Source organism: Rhineura floridana, chromosome 13 (assembly GCF_030035675.1).
Source record: "Rhineura floridana isolate rRhiFlo1 chromosome 13, rRhiFlo1.hap2, whole genome shotgun sequence".
In the NCBI taxonomy this organism is placed as follows: Eukaryota; Metazoa; Chordata; class Lepidosauria; order Squamata; family Rhineuridae; genus Rhineura; species Rhineura floridana.
The window spans coordinates 1794885-1810705 of record NC_084492.1 but is presented as its reverse complement, the minus strand read 5'-3'; the positions used below and the strand labels follow the sequence as shown (position 1 = coordinate 1810705).

Here is a 15821-nt window from a genome sequence, read left to right as displayed (position 1 = left end):
GGCAGAATCCCAAGGGCCAGAGAGGCCTGGAAGGCCACCAACAGCCCCTGGCCCTGAGGTTCTGCATCCCAGCAACTACTCAGAGTAGCCACCTCCTCCCATCCCTGGGTCCCATCCCTGCTCTGCTACAATTTCTACAGGTGGACACTGATTGACAGGGACTTGCCAGCTGGTTCAACCCACCTCTGTTTCTGTGAGGATCCTTTGCAAGGCCTCTTGGCTCCTGGGCTCCTTTGTTAAGACGTAGAGGAAGCCACCGCCTCCAGCACCAGCCATGCTCTGCCCATAGACATAAGGCTGGAGCACCTCCATCATGCGTTGGACAGCCAGAGGCTCACAACCAGGGGCCATTCTCTTCTTCTGCTGCCAGTAATGATTCATACACTTGCCCAAGAGAGCCAGGCTGCCTGGTGAGAGAAGGAGGACAAGTGACAGCTCACGCCCTCTGGCACTGCGCCCTTTGCCTGGCAGCAATGTAGCCATTGTGGTCCTCTGAGCCCTCATCATGTGGCTCTGTGTCGGCCTTTTTCCGTTTGAGAAAGTCTGACAGACAGGCTGTCCTGCCCACTCCCCGTGGGTGTGGTCCTCAAGCAAGGGGACCATAAAGCACAGTGTCTCCCACTGGGCTCATCTTCCCTGGAGGCTGACCACAGGTACTGGCTTCTCTGCTTCCTCTAGCAAGAGCATGTCCACAGCATCGCTCTTCCCAACCTGGTGTGTGCTGCCTGAAGCTGATGGGAGTTGAGTGCAAGACATCTGGAGGGCACCAGCGTGGGGAAGGCTAAGCAAGAAGCTGAAGCCTGCAATGCCACCCTAAGAGATGCCGCCTCTCCCACTCCCTTCAATCACTGCCTGGAGGCATTTTCCTCAAGATCACACATGCTTTCCCCAACAACCCTTACAAAATTAGTGTTTGTACAACGTGTGAGGCAGATTTCTGCCATTGCCCTGCCCCTGCCCGGCCATTTGTTCTGTTCCCTGTAGCTCCCCACGGGGTGGGCTGTACAAGCGGCTGTACCTTGCTGAAGAGCCTGGGCACACTCCTCCGCGTTGCTCACCAGAGCGCTGGCATTCTGCACAATGGTGGGCAGCCGGGCATACCAGTTCCTGACGACATCCTGCAAGACAAGACAAGAGTGAAAAGAGGCCTCCCTTCCTGGCCGTCAGGGTGCCTACCGGGAGAGAAGCTCAGCGACTGCCAGCACCCCTGTCCGTTGGGGAAAGTGCTAGCAGAGAAATGCTTGCAATCCCATCTGAGCCACAGGGACGAGAGCAGAGAATCCTGAGCTGCCCACCAGGGCTGCCAGTGGGAGTGTCTTCCAGGATTCTGGGCTGGCCAGTGGTCCCTCCTAGGCAAGAAGGGCTATAAAAGGCTTCCTGCTTGGGCCACCCTCTACGCCAGCTCCTGGCTTTGTGCCATGGCCCAGCCCCAACACAGGTTCACCCTAATCGCACCCCTGCGTGAGCAAGCGAGGCCAGGAGACAGAGAGCGGCTATCTGTCTGCCTTCCTGAGGAGATTGGGGGAAGGGGTAACCCCTAGAGCAATGCTTCCTTTCTAAAGGAAGAGGTGCTGGGGCTCAGGCCCCATCCGTTTTAATATAATCCTAGGTAAGGGAAGGGGGCAGGGTTTGATCATAAAGGGCTGAGAGAAAGGCCCTCGCTGCTCAGTGCCGAGAACATGAATTAAGTATAGGCCTCAATCCCAGTGGGTACAGGAAGCCTTCCTTTCAAAAGAAAAAGGTTTCACACCAAGAACAGGAGGACAAATGAAAGTGAGGGTTGAACACTTGTCACAGAAAACAGCTCATTAAAAGAGTTGTCTTTGCTGAGGAAACTTAAGGGGCCCCTGGCTGCCCAGTGCCAATCTTGGTCCACCTGCCAAGGCTTGGCCAATCATCTTACTGAAGATGGCATGGCTGATGGTACCGCCATATTCCTGCCTACGTACTTCTTCACATAATGAACTCCTGGAATTCACTGACATCAGATGGGGGGGGCAGTCACCAGCTTCAGCTACTTCCATTCTAGCCCTTTTCCCTGGGGCAGCAGCAGGCCCCCAACATCACACTTGCTCCAGGCCCCAGACAGGTCCTGTAAAGCTGAAGGGGGGAGGGCACTGACAGCACTCCTTGCCCAGGAAGGTGTTTCTCCCAGGGCCAGCCCTGTGTGTCTGTATATGTGCCTGTATTTACATACTTAGTATGAATCATACCTGCATCGACTAAGACTCGAGGACAAAATGCATGCAAACAGCTGTCAGACACGATGGACACCTCTCTGCTGGAAGGGATGTCCCCGTTGTGGTCCCAAGGCCACATACCTGGAGCAGGTTGCGGGCAAGGCGTGTCTTCCCAGTGTAAAGCAGGAGCAGGTGCTCATTCAGGGTGTGTATGAAACCCTCCGGAACGGTGATCTGCTCCACTTCCACTTTCAATGGCAGCTGAGCCTTCGAACGCCCAATCTTGAGGCCTGGCATCAGCCCACCAACCTGGTCCTGCCATCCTCCACCTGTCAGGAACAAGGGCAGGTGTTGAGAAAGAGATCCTGCTCACTGACCTGTTGCAATGTGAATCCCTTGTGGGCGGCAAGAGGAGTCTTGGAATCAGGTGAGGAAGCCCCACTGGGGAGAAGGTGTTTCTATGGCTGGGAGCCCTCTTCTCTCTGAAGCAATGAAATTGCTGACATGGGAGAGAATATGAGGATCCTGAAGAAGGTTCATCTGTTGCAAGCTTTGGTTTGATCTAATCTGGTTTCACATCTTCAACTGTGTTTTTCTAGTTTTAAAATGTATGTTTGTAACCCTTCCTAAGACTACACATAAGGTGGTACTGAAATCATGTAGTTAATAATAACAATAATATTATTATTTGAATCCATCTATATTTGTCCAGTGCTGTGGAAGGGTAATGGCCATTTAATAACTGTAGACAGGTGATGGTTTTATCGCATCCTATGTTTGATAGGCTGGGGCCCTTCGAGAAGGAAAGGCAGGATTTATTTATTTATTTATTTATTTATTTAGAGGCTGGACGGCTGTCTGCGGGAGATGCTCTGGCTGTGGATTTCCTGCTGTGAGCAGGGGGTTGGACTCGATGGCCTACAAGGCCCCTTCCAACTCTATGGTTCTGTGATTCTGTATGTTTATTGCACTTGTATACCGCCCCGTAGCCGAAGCTCTCAGGGCGGTTTATAGCAATCAAAAACATTAAAACAAACACACAATTTAAAAACATATTTTAAAAACAATTTAAAACACAAGCTCGCGGGTCACATAAATTTAAATAAATAATATTTTAAAAATAATAAGAAGCAACCCCAGAATGGATTGATTTAAATCTACAAGAAGATAAGCCAATTTAAATCAGGTTTCCCTGTTTCATATTTCCCAAACAATGTTGCATATCTGATCACAAAGCTGTTAATTGACAGCTAAAGAAAGCTACTAGACAGGACGGAGGCAGCGTGCTTCCAAATACCAGTGACTGGAAATGGCAGGAGGGGGAGAGGGATCTTGCGCTCAGGTCCTGCTTGGGGGCTTCTTCCCACTGGGGCATCTGGTTGGCCACCAGGAGAACAGACAATGCTGAACTAGATGCCCCCCCCCCAGCCTAATCCAGGAGGCTTTTCTTATGTTGTTGTTATTTACCCCAGGGAAGGGAACCTTTTTATGTCGAGGGCTTCATTCTCCTGGGGGAACTTAGGAGTGAGGGGGACATACCAGGGATGGTTGAGGCCAGAACTAAAAATAGGTAACCAGGCCTGGGCCACCCATTTTCTTTCTGTGGCAATTAGGATTTTTCTCTCTTAATCCTAATTGCACAGAGAGCTTAAGCCTCACTGCCGCAAGGGGGGATTGGCAAGTCACTACATGGGGAGGGGGGGATAGACCCTTCCATCTTCAACTGCCAAAAATCCCCCCCCCAAAAGCCAGCAAGTTCCAAGACAGGGAAGTTGTGGGCTGAAGTCAAAGATGAATCCACTGGACCTCCAATTTACACCCTTTTAGTCTCCTAGCCAGGTGTCTCATCTCTTTGCCACATTGCATCCATTTAGTAGTTTCCTTTTCTTCCTATATTCTTTAAAATATTTTATTTATTTATTTATTAACTGTATTAGTTGCTTAGAACAGTTTTTTTAAAAAAATACTAGGATAAGAGGGTAGAACTACCTACCCCCTAAAAGAAGCTTACAAGGTGAAAAGCCCTCCAAAAAAATTAAGAGCCAAATGCCTATGAGAAGAGGAATGTTCTTGCCTGGCACCTAAAGATAGATAATGATGCTGCCAGGCTTGCATCTCCGGAGAGAGTGTTCCACAAGTGGGGGGCCACCACTGAGAAGGCCTGTTCTCACTCTGTACCTCCCTTGGAGGGGGCACACAAAGAAGGCCTCTGATGCTGAACACAGGGTTGGTTTATATGAGGGGAGGCGGTCTTTGAGGTATTGGGGTCCTGAGCTGTATAAGGCTTTATAGATCAAAACCAGCGCTTTGAATTGAGCCCGGAAACTGGTAGCTAGTGCAGTTGTGCCAGAGTTGTTGTTATGTGCTCAGATCTTCTTACCCAGGCTGCTGAATTCTGCACCAGCTGCAGTTTCTAAACTGTCTCCAAAGGCAGCCCTATGTATAATGCATTGCAGTAATCTAGAGGTTAGCCTATTGCCGTATTGGGGCATTCTTATAGGATCCATTATAGTGAACCAGTTTGTAATGTTAACAGTGCTGTCCTACATATGTCTACACAGAGAGACTTCACACTGAGTTCAGTGGGGTTTACTCCCAGGCAAGTGGGAGCAGGCTTACAGCCTAAATTATGAAACATAGAGGGGGGGGGCTGGAGACTGAATGTGGCCCTCCAGCATCTATATGTGGCCCTTCAGACTCTTGCTAGGCCACACCCCTCAGTGGCCTTGCCTGTCTGGAATGTGTGCTTGAGCTGTGAGAATGCCTGTTTGCGGATGGAGATAGGCACATGGGAAGGCTCTGCTTTCTGCCTCCTCCACAAGGGCAGGCCTCCCGTCTGTTGCTCTGCTCACTTGGTTTTTCGCCTCTGTCCTGACGCCCACTACTGGCATGTGGCTCCCAGGAGGGGAACCCGCGAGGGAGGAACAGAAAAAGGTCCCTCCCCTCCCCTCTCCCCCTCCGGGCATAGAGGCCCTGCAGACTGGGCAATGTTGTCTTCTCCTGCGCTTTCCAGCATTGCCTTGGCCCAACCTCACCTTCTCAAAAGCAACACAGCAAGCAAAAACAAAATGCCCATGACTCCGAGAGGTCCCGTCATCAGAGCGGTTTGTTTTTGTGAGTTAAAGATGAAATGCCTGTACGTGGCAGGCAATGCCTGGAATGACCTAAGTCAGATTAATGAAATTCACTAAACTAATTCGAAAATGAAATTCAAAGCCGCAACTCTTAAAGCAGTTATCAGAGTGTTTTCAATAGGCAGGGCCCCACAGCAGTTTAGGGGCCCCTTTGTTGAGTTTGGGACCAAAACCTTTGGTGGTTGTCACAGCCAAATGTTCCTCCACACTCCGATCACTAGCTGGTGCAGCGGCAAGGTGGCATGCAACTGCTCTGTGACTTGTGGCTCTTTGGTCTTCATTTTCCTTCCGATCCACAGCCTGACCAATAATCCTTCAACAGTGGAGTTTTTATCCTAACAATGTGACAGCAACTTTAATGGTTCACAAGTGGAGGCCAATTGTGTAATTGTGTCCTCGATAGGGCAATTTCTTTCATCTGTGTAAACTGGGAGCTTCCACACCACAGGGGTTGAATACTTATGCAAGCAACATGTTTCAGTTTTTTATGTTTCTTACAAGCATTTCCCAACATAAAACCAATGTCACCTTACAATACTTGATTTTGAGTTTCAGTGTTTCGAAATAAAATATCATACAGAACGAAATTACAATGTACCATTTGTAATTCAGTCATATGACAGCACTGGTCAGGGGTCTGATTACTTTTGCAAGGCACTGTATATATTTAATAGATAAAATATATCCAGATTTAATATTATTTAGGAGAAACTTAGCATTACAATGGCTATTTTTAAAAGATCCGATTTTTAAATGTCCGTTTTTAATCCCCCCTGAACCCCTTCCCCCCAGTCCAGCAACATCCAGCGAGCGAGAGCCTTGCCCCTCTGCAACAAACAGGCCATCAGAGCTACAGGTGCAGCTGAAGGTCCTACACCTTCAGATCCATCATGTTCCACATCTGGGTGGAGACACAGTGCTCCCCCAAATCCATCTGGCACATAAAAGACCACAGAGCTAAGAAAGGAAGAGTGGCCCTTTCTATGCCTTGATGGTGTTGGAAATTCTTCCGATCAGATCAGAGATAACCTCACCTACCAGAAGACAGAAGGAGCAAGTCCTTCATGAATCTGGATTTGATGTTAATTCTGTTCACATTGGAAGGTGCTTTCTCCATCATACTGAAGACATCTCCAGGAGGTCCCTTCCTCAATAATATTAGGAAGTAGACTGAAGGAGCAGAATACCAAAAACAGATTTTTATTCCATCTGATTTCTCTGCAGGCTTATCGGTTTATCTACATCTGAATGCTCCGCTCCTGCAGTCCTGGGCTGCATGCAGGTGCGTAAGCAGAAAGTCCAGGTCATCAGGAGGTCCCGCTCGAAAGTCAGGCTCTGCATGATTAGGATACCTGGTTAGTTGGGTGACCCACCTGTGTGGAGTTGCTGCTTGCAATCAAGAGCGCAGGCATTTCTGCTCACAACCCACGGTGACTGGATCAGGCGCAGGGAGAAGGGAGAGCTCCATGCTGGGGCAGAGGGCTAAAGGCAGGGGACTTCTGCTGCCTCTCTGCCATCAGGTGTGGGGAACCTTTGGGCCTCCAGATGTTGCTGGACTACAACTCCATTAGCCATGCTTGCTGGGGCTGATGGGAGTTGTAGTTCAGCAACATCTGGAGATCCAAAGGTTCCCCACACCTGCTCTATTTGCTTATGCCCTACGTGCAAATAACGCCTGAACAGGGGTGTAGTCAAATCAATTGTCAGTTCTGACCAGAAATCCTGAGAATGTATGACATTGTATTTCCCGGGGGCAGCAGGGGGCATCTAAAAAAGCCAATGTGGTGTAGTGGTCAGAATGTTGGACTAGGACCTGGAAGACCAAGGTTCAAATCCCCAGTCAACCATTAAATTCATTGGGTGTCCTTGAGCCAGTCAGCCAAAGCTACCTCATAGGATTCTTGTAAGGACAACGGGGGGAGTGCAGGGGAGGAACCACGTAATGGATGCTGTAGTGGGCAGGGGCACAACACGTACAGAGAAACAGAAAGAAGCGCATGACTCACCTGGTCCAAGTGACAGATAAGGACACCCCCCTCTCAGATGCACATTCCTCCAAACATATAGCAACGAAACTCAAGTGCACTCAGGATCATGGAGGAATGCACATGACAGACATCCCAAAATTTCTATTGAAGGGAAATGGCCAACTATGCATTTTGAATCACAGCAGCCAAGTGAGCTAGATAGATTTCTACTACCCAGAAGAGATAAATGCCTCCAAGGCACAGCTAATATTGCATTTGGGGCTCAGGAAAAGGGCTGACACGGCACAGAGTTAGATGGCGTGGTCTTCCTTTCGACTGAAGTTTGCTTTCGTTGCTTTCAAGGTGGAGTGAACAGTACATCTCTAAACAAATAATTTCTTACCTGTGGTGAGAACCTGCTCCAAATGCAGCACATCATGAATGAGGGACTCTACACTGGTGGATCGCCCAGATGCCCAGTACAGAGATGCTATCACAGCACCTGCCAGGATGCTGCTGGTGCCTGCAGAAGAGAACAAGTGAGCACCAACGCAGGGTGTGTGGCAGGGGCGGGGGGGACCAGCTTCTGTCCTTCACCAGTGGAGCCACTGCACCCCCATCCCCACCCAGATCCCACAGCACCAGACCAGAGAACATCAAAAAGAGCATCACAACAGGCTTTACAGTGGAGGTGCGTATGAGGCTTCAATCTCTGAGCCTTGTCATAAGAAGAGCCAGACTGTACTGGACCAAAGACCCATCTGGCTATCCATTGTTGCTCCCCAGTAGCTGTTCACTCTCTAATCAGTGGTAGATTGCCTCTGAAACTGGAGGCTCCATACACCCATCATCTCCTTCTGGGAGGAAGGGCAGGATACAAATTTAATAAATAAATAAATAAATAAAATATTTCTGATCTTCTGGACCCAAAGTAGCAACAGCCACAAACAAGAGGGAGGTAATGGGAGACTTGGGAGGGAACCCCAATGTCTGCAGAAGTATCAAATGTAACTCTGGGATGGGGAACAGCGCAAGGAGGCCTGTGTGCAGAAAGCCCTATATATTCTCAATGTATTTGTTGTAACCATCTAAATCAGGTGAGGAACCTCCAGCCTCTGGGCCAATCAGGGGTCGGAAACCTGTTTGGTCCCCTGAGGCCATTTTCCCCAAGCCATGCCCACCTGCCCAGCCACTAGCATCCCTAGTGATGTCAGCAGATGGGCAGGAAGACAGGGCTTAATCCTGCCTTGGCTGCGTGATCCTGTCCCCTGCAGGGAACACAACTGTGCAGCCACAGCAGCAGGAGTTAATCCCTGCTCACTAGCTGAGCGGGGATTAAAGCCCTGAGCAAAAGCACCCTTTGGAGCAGCTGGCGTATGTAAGCTACTCCAAAGAAGCTTTTGCAGAGGCTTGAAGACAGCTCTTGCGCTCCCGTCTGCTCAAACAGGAGAGTAGGGGCCGTCTTAAAGTCTTTTCCAAGTCTCCTTGCCCACCTGTCAAATTTAGCCAATGGAGCCAAAAAGATTTGCCAGCCCTGCTCTAAGTGAATGGCCTAGTCCCACCCACTTCCCATGTGCAGTTCTTCCCAGGACTGGCCTTCCATTGTGTCTACTGACAGCTACAAGCAAACACTGGGGGGCGGGGGTGTTGCTCTGCTGCTCTTCCCATTTAGGCCCCCACATCTTGCTTCTTCCAAATTATCCCCAAGTCTTGCTCAAAAATCCCATCACTCTCCCAAAAATGTATTTTCTCTCTGTGCAAAAGAAGAGAGTGTGATGTTGCCCCCGCCCCCATTTCAAGGTGATGCAGGAGAGAAAAGGGCAGGCACCAGGATGCTCCAAAATGAGAGGGAGGCAGGATGGAACCCTGGCCTCAAGCGGCCTCAAATGCCTCTGGCACAGTGTGCCCAAGTGGGCTTGGGGTGGGGGGCAAAAGAACTCCCTGGCTGCAAAAGGTGATTTGAGGGTGAGCTCTGAACTCTGAGGGAGAAAGAGAATGGAGTGGGGGTCAAATCTCCTACCTTTGGAGCGGGACCAGCTACACGTGAAACACCTCTATGATCCTTCTGAAGGGTAGCCAGAGAAATGCAGCTAGAGTGGGCCTGCCCCCCCCCCTGAACAATGGCGAGCATCATACCCAGCCCTGATCCATGAGGAAGATGTGACCAGGTGCGGAGTTCAAGGCCGCCTCCAAAGCGCTCCTTCAGCTGTTCTCGCAAGGTCTTCTGGGAAGGGAGGTCCACGATGTGAGTGCAAATCAAGGCTGCTTTCAGCAAGGCTCCTAGAAGAACAGAAGAGGTTAGAATGGAGGCCAGGATGGCCCACACCCAGCCTGCCGTCTGGCACATGGTGGCACCCAATGGAAGGAACAAAGACCTGGACTCAGGCCCAGGGGCTTGTAACCAGGAGATGAACTCAGGACCAGGAGTGTGACGCAGCTCAGTGGGCCGAGATGGAGGTAATCCAGCAGGGATGCTCCTTCAGGAGCCAGTAGGGGAGGGACACAAGTCACAGCGAGAGACAGGGTGATATTGCAAACAAGCAAGTCTCCTTCCCAAGCACGGGATGGGGGAGCCGACTCTTCCTGCTTCATCATGAAAGCAGCCCAGGCCAAAACAGCCTTTGAGCAAAGCACTCAGAGCCTCTGGCCTGCACAGGTAGTACTGGGCCCATCAAAAAAGGAGCCACACACCTGCACTTGGCCCTCCACCCTAGGTGTGAAAACAACGCACACATTTTGTAGCACATTGCAACTCAGCATGTGCCTCTGCTCCGCACAGGAGACAGCTCCACTGGAGTCCCTAGGGTCTCCTCACAGCAGACAAGGGAAGTGGGTGTCAGGCCCTCACCTGGTGCATGAGGCTGGCAGTAATCCAACAAGTTCTCCAGGTCTCGACACACAAGCTCCACTACCACCTCTCCCTCCAGCCTTCCACTGCAGCTAACCAGCTGCAGCTCTGGCTCAGGAATGCGCCGGGCTTGGGCACCAATTGGCCTGTGCCCATCCACCAAGACAGCCAGATCTACCACTGCTCCTCCATGTTCATACGTGATAGGTGGAGTGTCACTCCAGCCACCTGCAAAACAAAGCCAGAAAAAGAGGCCCCTTAGTACAACTGGCAGACTTAATCCACAGGATTCTGCCCCCCCCAAAATGACTCAAAAGGGGTGCTCCGCAGGAGACCTTGCAATGTTGCAAAGGATGCTATGCCCAGCACATCCTCTGTGACATTGCAAGAGATCTTGGAGTATGCCCCACTGGTGGCACTTGGCCGCTTCATGCTTTTGCTCGTCAGTGAACCCTCACCCTGGGGAGGCTTAAGCATAGCGGTCAAGCCTCAGAGCAGGCAATCGATCCCCTTGTGTTCAAGGCAGAGAAAAGCATCACTCACAGGCTCTTCCTGTAATGTCATATTGTCTGAAGATGTGTGGAATCCAGCAATTGTCTCTTTGATGCCCTATCTGAGCCTATTTTGGTATCTGAAACTGTTATAATTGCTATAGTAGAAAGAAGAGGTTTGGTAGGGCTTTCTAAGAATGAATGATGTCACCTGAAGTCATAAGAGAGGTGATTCATGCAGAAAGCATGTCTCTCCTTTGAAGTACGAGAAGGAGTCACCTGACTGAGCACAGAAGGCAGCCAACAGGTTTGGCTGCTGGCTGATCCTGTCTGAAAGCTATAAAAGAAGCTGGTAGGAATACCCTGATGAGAGACTGAGAGGGAGTGGGAGACCCAGCAATGAATGCTGTTAAGATTAAGAGAAGGGGGTTTCTCTCACAAGTACAGTAGTGAAATATAGTGTCCTATCTGCTCTGTAGAATCACAATAGTGCTGCAGTGCGTACCTGCTCTGATCATTCTGCTAAGCAACGAAACCCACTGAATTAGCACAGCCGGTGCCAATTGCTACTGCTTATATGAACTTATCTAAAAGACATCTGCCCTCCCCCAGGCAAGCATAAAGGGGGCTCCCCCAACACTCTCCTGCCCAAGCACCTCTTAGTCTAGGTCTAGGGAGAAGAAGTACAAGGCTCCTTCCAAACATGCCTGGGGCTGAAGGAGGCCTGGCCCCAGAACGGCAGTGCAAGCCCAGCTTCAGCAGCTACTTACCAGACAGGTCTACTCTGGCTGGGCACGCCACTCTCAGCCAGTGGCCCATGGGAGGCAGCTCCCCCTGCCTGAAGCTGATGAACTGGCCGGAGGACATCACTGCCTGGCGGATGAGGATCTGCTCAGCACCCTCGTAATGCCGAGCAGCACGGACAAGTAGGCCTGGCCTGGGAGGGAGAGGAGAGAGGAGGCATCTCGTCACCTGTGCTGCTTCTGCCGACTCCTTAGCACAGCCTTCCAGACATTTTTGAGCTGTAGTCCAAAACATCTGGAGAGCACCAGGTTGGGGAAGGCTGCCTTAGTGAATGCTCCTAATTTGCAAAGTGGTTTTCTAGCTGGATTGTCTTTGCCCACACAGAGACCGTCCTTTTGTTACTCTCAAAGTCCATTCAGAGAGACCCTGATGGAGAGGTGGCTCTCCCAAGCAGGACCAGACCCTGCTCCAGGTCTCTGCCCACAACCTCATGCTGCCCCTGGAGGCCAACTCTTGGGAAGGGCAGGCGGGATTGGACCGCTCTCCTTTGTGCTGCTCAAAGGCCCCTGGTAGCCAAGGCAAATGCGGACACTGGAAGCCCTTGGCCCACCTAGCCCAGCAGCTGACTGGCAGCGGCTCTCCAGCACCTTGGCAGAAACCAAGGATCCCTCCTGCCACCGGATGCCAGGAGGATGGGTCAGGTGCTCTGCCACTGAGGCCCTTCCCTGCAGCCTGGGAAGATGAGGCCAGTCTATCTGGGACAGCTGGAAAGGCATGCTGGGCTTCTTTCCCTCCTTGCTGGGAGCAAGTGCAAGGAACAGCACCACCTGAAGCAGGGATGGCGCAGTACTCCTAGCCATGTGCAGACTGCTCTTGGGGCGCAGAGTCTGCATTTGCCTGCTGAGGGCCAGCATGAGCCAACAGCCTTCATTAGGGTGCAGGGGTGGGCTTCTCTGGAGACACCCAACGTCCCCCTGGCAGGCAGCCCCTCCTGGGGACATCCTGTGCCCCAGGCAGCCTTTTCACCATGCTCCCTCCTCCCCACCCTGGTACCTGTTCAGCCACTTCTTCCTTTCCTCGGCCAGCTCCTTTATGCCCTCAGGGATGTTTCCCTCCTCAAGATGCCGGAAGGCAGGGATCCAAGCCGCGTTGGCCGCAGGGCCACTCCGCAAGCCCCCTTCCCCTTTGGCCATGCAACCCAGGAGGTCGGCAACACAAGCCAGGGCTCGAGCGGCAATGCCAGGGTCGCTTGCCGTGGAGGCAACTAGGAAGCAAAGAGATGGTATCAGAGGCCAGGCAAGTAGCTCACTGGCTTGGCTACACCTGGGGATGCTGGGAGGCTGTATGGGTGCCAACACTGTCTGCCACCCAGGGGCTCATTGGCTGGGAGGTAGAGGGTGGGCGCAGGCATCTCCATGAAGCCTGGCTGAATTCACAGCCCATGCAGGACAGAGGAGAGAGCATCGCCTGCATGCAGCAGAAAAGAACCACCTTGAGCGCAAAGAGTCGCACGCTGAGGCAGTGGGTGGAGCTGGCAGATGCCCAGGGCCCTGGGAACACTGAGTGAAGCTGGTGAACAGGCTCCCCAGACTAGGGAAATGCAATCCAAGGGGAGGCCAGGACCAGCTGGGGGTGGGGAGGTGAGCCAAGATGGATTCTCACTGAACCATTTGCAGCTGCTGGGTGGGGGGAGGGAGCTTCCTTTCTCTGTCACACACAGACACCCTGCTGTGATCACAGGGCCAAAACAGTGCCCTTGGTGCTGCTGCACTTTGGGCTTCCCCGTCCCCAGCATCTCTCACCCTGGTCCAGCGTGCCCAGCATGGCCTCCTGGTAGCCCTCCAGGACGGCTGAGCGGATCAGCGGCAGCAGGCTGCAACTGCTGTGCTCCATCAGGACCCTCCGGGTTTTGCTCTGGGCCTGCAGGAAGAAAGTGGCCCTGCGGGAGGCCAACTCCGCCTCCTGGTCCAGGATTCCCCGCAGCTCCTCCCAGGACATGCGCCAGGAAGTCCGCCAGCGCTGCAGCTGCCCAGCCCCCGGGGAGCCCAGGAGGCAGAGGAGATCCCCCAGGCCCAGGGACTCAGAGGCATGGAGCACCAGGAAGAGGCGAGCGTTCAGCAGGCAGGGCGGGAAGGCGGAGGCGGTGTCTGGGCTCCAAAGGTCCTGGCTCCTGGACAGGACAGACAGGGATGGATGTCAATCACCACCTAGCAAAGCACTGAGCAGCCGACACTGCCTGGGCCATTGCCAACAACCCACGGAAGGAAGACAACAGAAGGCAGCGAGGGGGGGGGAAGCAGCTAGCTGAGGTAGGTGGAGTGGGGAGAGGCACAGAGCTTAGCATCAGGCCCCCACATCCCCTTGCAGAAGAAGCTGCCTCCGAGGCTGTTGTCTTTATTCTGTGATAAAAAAAATTTAAACATTTTTGAACAATTACAAACTATCTAACACAAGAACACATTTAAAACAAGTTTTAAAAAGAAATGGAACCATTTCCCCTGGGTTGGTTGTAGTAATTTTTGCCAGGGGGAGTCTTTGAGGAAGTGGGAGAGCTTTGGATCCTGTGCAGTGTGGAAGGGGGGGAGAGGCAAGACAAACCTCTCTCTCCTCTCTCTGCACAAGGCAATCCACAGGATCTAGCAGGCCCTCAGCCTTGAATTGCTCCCTTAAACATATCATTTTTCTCTTGGAGAAAACCACCTGATACCACAGGGACTAAGTAAGTCTTTTTATTGTCTATTTTGCATCATTTCTGAATTACTAAACATGGAAGATATTAGTTTCTTGTTGTTATGTGCCTCCAAGTCGACTACGACTTACAGCGACCCTATGAATCAGCAACCTCCAAGAGCACCTGTCGTGAACCACCCTGTTCAGATCTTGTAAGTTCAGGTCTGTGGCTTCCTTTATGGAATCAATCCATCTCTTCTTTGGCCTTCCTCTTTTTCGCCATATACAATTTACTATATTATATAATTTGTGTGTGTGTGTATGGGTCTTGCTTATTTCTCTTATTTATAATTTTATAAAGTCAAAAGTAACAACATTACAATAAATAAAACCCATGTACAGATTAAAAGGCACTTACACAAGTTGTCCCAGTGTTAATTAAAGGCATTATTGACTGAGCACATGGGATTTTATGTTGGAAATACATTCCAGAGTTATTCACGTATTTTTGTAATTCATATGTGAGAAGCTTCTCGGCTGAAGTGTTTTTACTCCATCCTGAACACAAGGATGGGGGGGTATATTGAACCGAATTGTGCCTGAGCCTCCACTTCCAGCAGCTGAACTGAAGGGGGCCCAAACAGTGGGGTGGGGGGGTGGGGAGTAGGTGAGATGCATCCCCACACCTTGACCTTGTGGCCACACAAGGAAAAGAAGGCAGGAAGCGCTGAATGAAGAAGAGGAATGAAAGAATACACAGCATCCCTCGGCTGCCAAGCAGTCGGGTGGGGATAGTGGGAGAAGTATGTCAGGATGGGCAGGGACTTGAGCAGGTACCGTATTCCTGTTCTGAGGAAAAACTCGGCCCACGGCACATTCAGGTAGGTGCCATTTTCTTCTGCCGGACTCTAGGGAGAGAAGAAGAAACATGCAAGAGAAGTGAGGCTCGGGAAGAGTTTTTGGGACCCTGCCCCCCCCACAGAAACCCTCTCCCCAACTTTCCTCAATGGCAGATAAGAAAAACCCCTCCCCAGCTTTTTGGAAGAAGCAGTTGCTGGGGGGCAACCCCCAGCCCCAAGACTTGCAAGGAACCCCCAAGTGGAGAACTGGGGTCCCTCCCCACGCCAAGCAGGCTCCTATTCTGCACCTGCCAGTCGTCGTAACGCCCACTCAGGGTGAAAACCGTGCAGGGGATCTCTCTCAGTCTGACAGCATGTCCCTGAATCACCACATCCTTGAGCAGGTGGTTCTTGAGGGCCACAGAGGATGCCACGTCCAGCCCAGTGAGGAGGCAGCCAGTGTGGATCTCCAAGGGGCCCTGGAGAAAGGTCAAGCAGCCACATGCATTTTGGCAACTCTGATCTTGCTGGCTTTCCTAGACCCTGCCCCCGCTCCTGCCCGCCCACCCCCCCACCCTGCAGTGCTCCTGTCCTCCTCCACACAAAAACACCCCACCCACAATCCCAGGGGTGGGGGGTGGGTTCTCTGCCAATACAGCAGCACTAAGAGACAGGTGGCACTTTGCAACTGCTAAGGACAGCCTGAGGGAAAAAGCGCCCCCAGCAGCGGGGAAGGTGAGGAGGGAGGATTTGTGCAGAGGAGGTCACTGAAAGGAGGTGTGCGTGGCGGGTCACATTACAAGGCTGGTTTGCTGCTCTGAGGAATGCAATGGGACTGTACAAAGTGAGCACAGGCCTCTGGAGCCTGTTCTGTAGGACTCTGACCAAAGCAAGTCTGCAGAAGACCCTGGAGAGACTCACCCACAGAAAGGTCAGAACAAAGCTCTG

General features: G+C 51.7%; 1 protein-coding gene across 3 annotated transcripts in view; it reads right to left on the bottom strand.

The window, feature by feature from the left end:
- Nucleotides 1-15821, bottom strand: part of FCSK (fucose kinase) — a 35502-nt gene that overhangs the window by 1897 nt on the left and 17784 nt on the right. For all 3 annotated transcript variants that reach the window (XM_061594003.1, XM_061594004.1, XM_061594005.1), the window contains 11 exons: nucleotides 15182-15352; nucleotides 14872-14942; nucleotides 13167-13534; nucleotides 12418-12628; nucleotides 11391-11557; nucleotides 10130-10357; nucleotides 9418-9561; nucleotides 7685-7804; nucleotides 2322-2509; nucleotides 1019-1118; nucleotides 184-407 (listed from right to left, as the gene is read on the bottom strand). In XM_061594003.1, coding sequence (XP_061449987.1) covers nucleotides 184-407; nucleotides 1019-1118; nucleotides 2322-2509; nucleotides 7685-7804; nucleotides 9418-9561; nucleotides 10130-10357; nucleotides 11391-11557; nucleotides 12418-12628; nucleotides 13167-13534; nucleotides 14872-14942; nucleotides 15182-15352 — 1992 coding nt within the window. The remainder of the gene's footprint in view (nucleotides 1-183; nucleotides 408-1018; nucleotides 1119-2321; nucleotides 2510-7684; nucleotides 7805-9417; nucleotides 9562-10129; nucleotides 10358-11390; nucleotides 11558-12417; nucleotides 12629-13166; nucleotides 13535-14871; nucleotides 14943-15181; nucleotides 15353-15821) is intronic.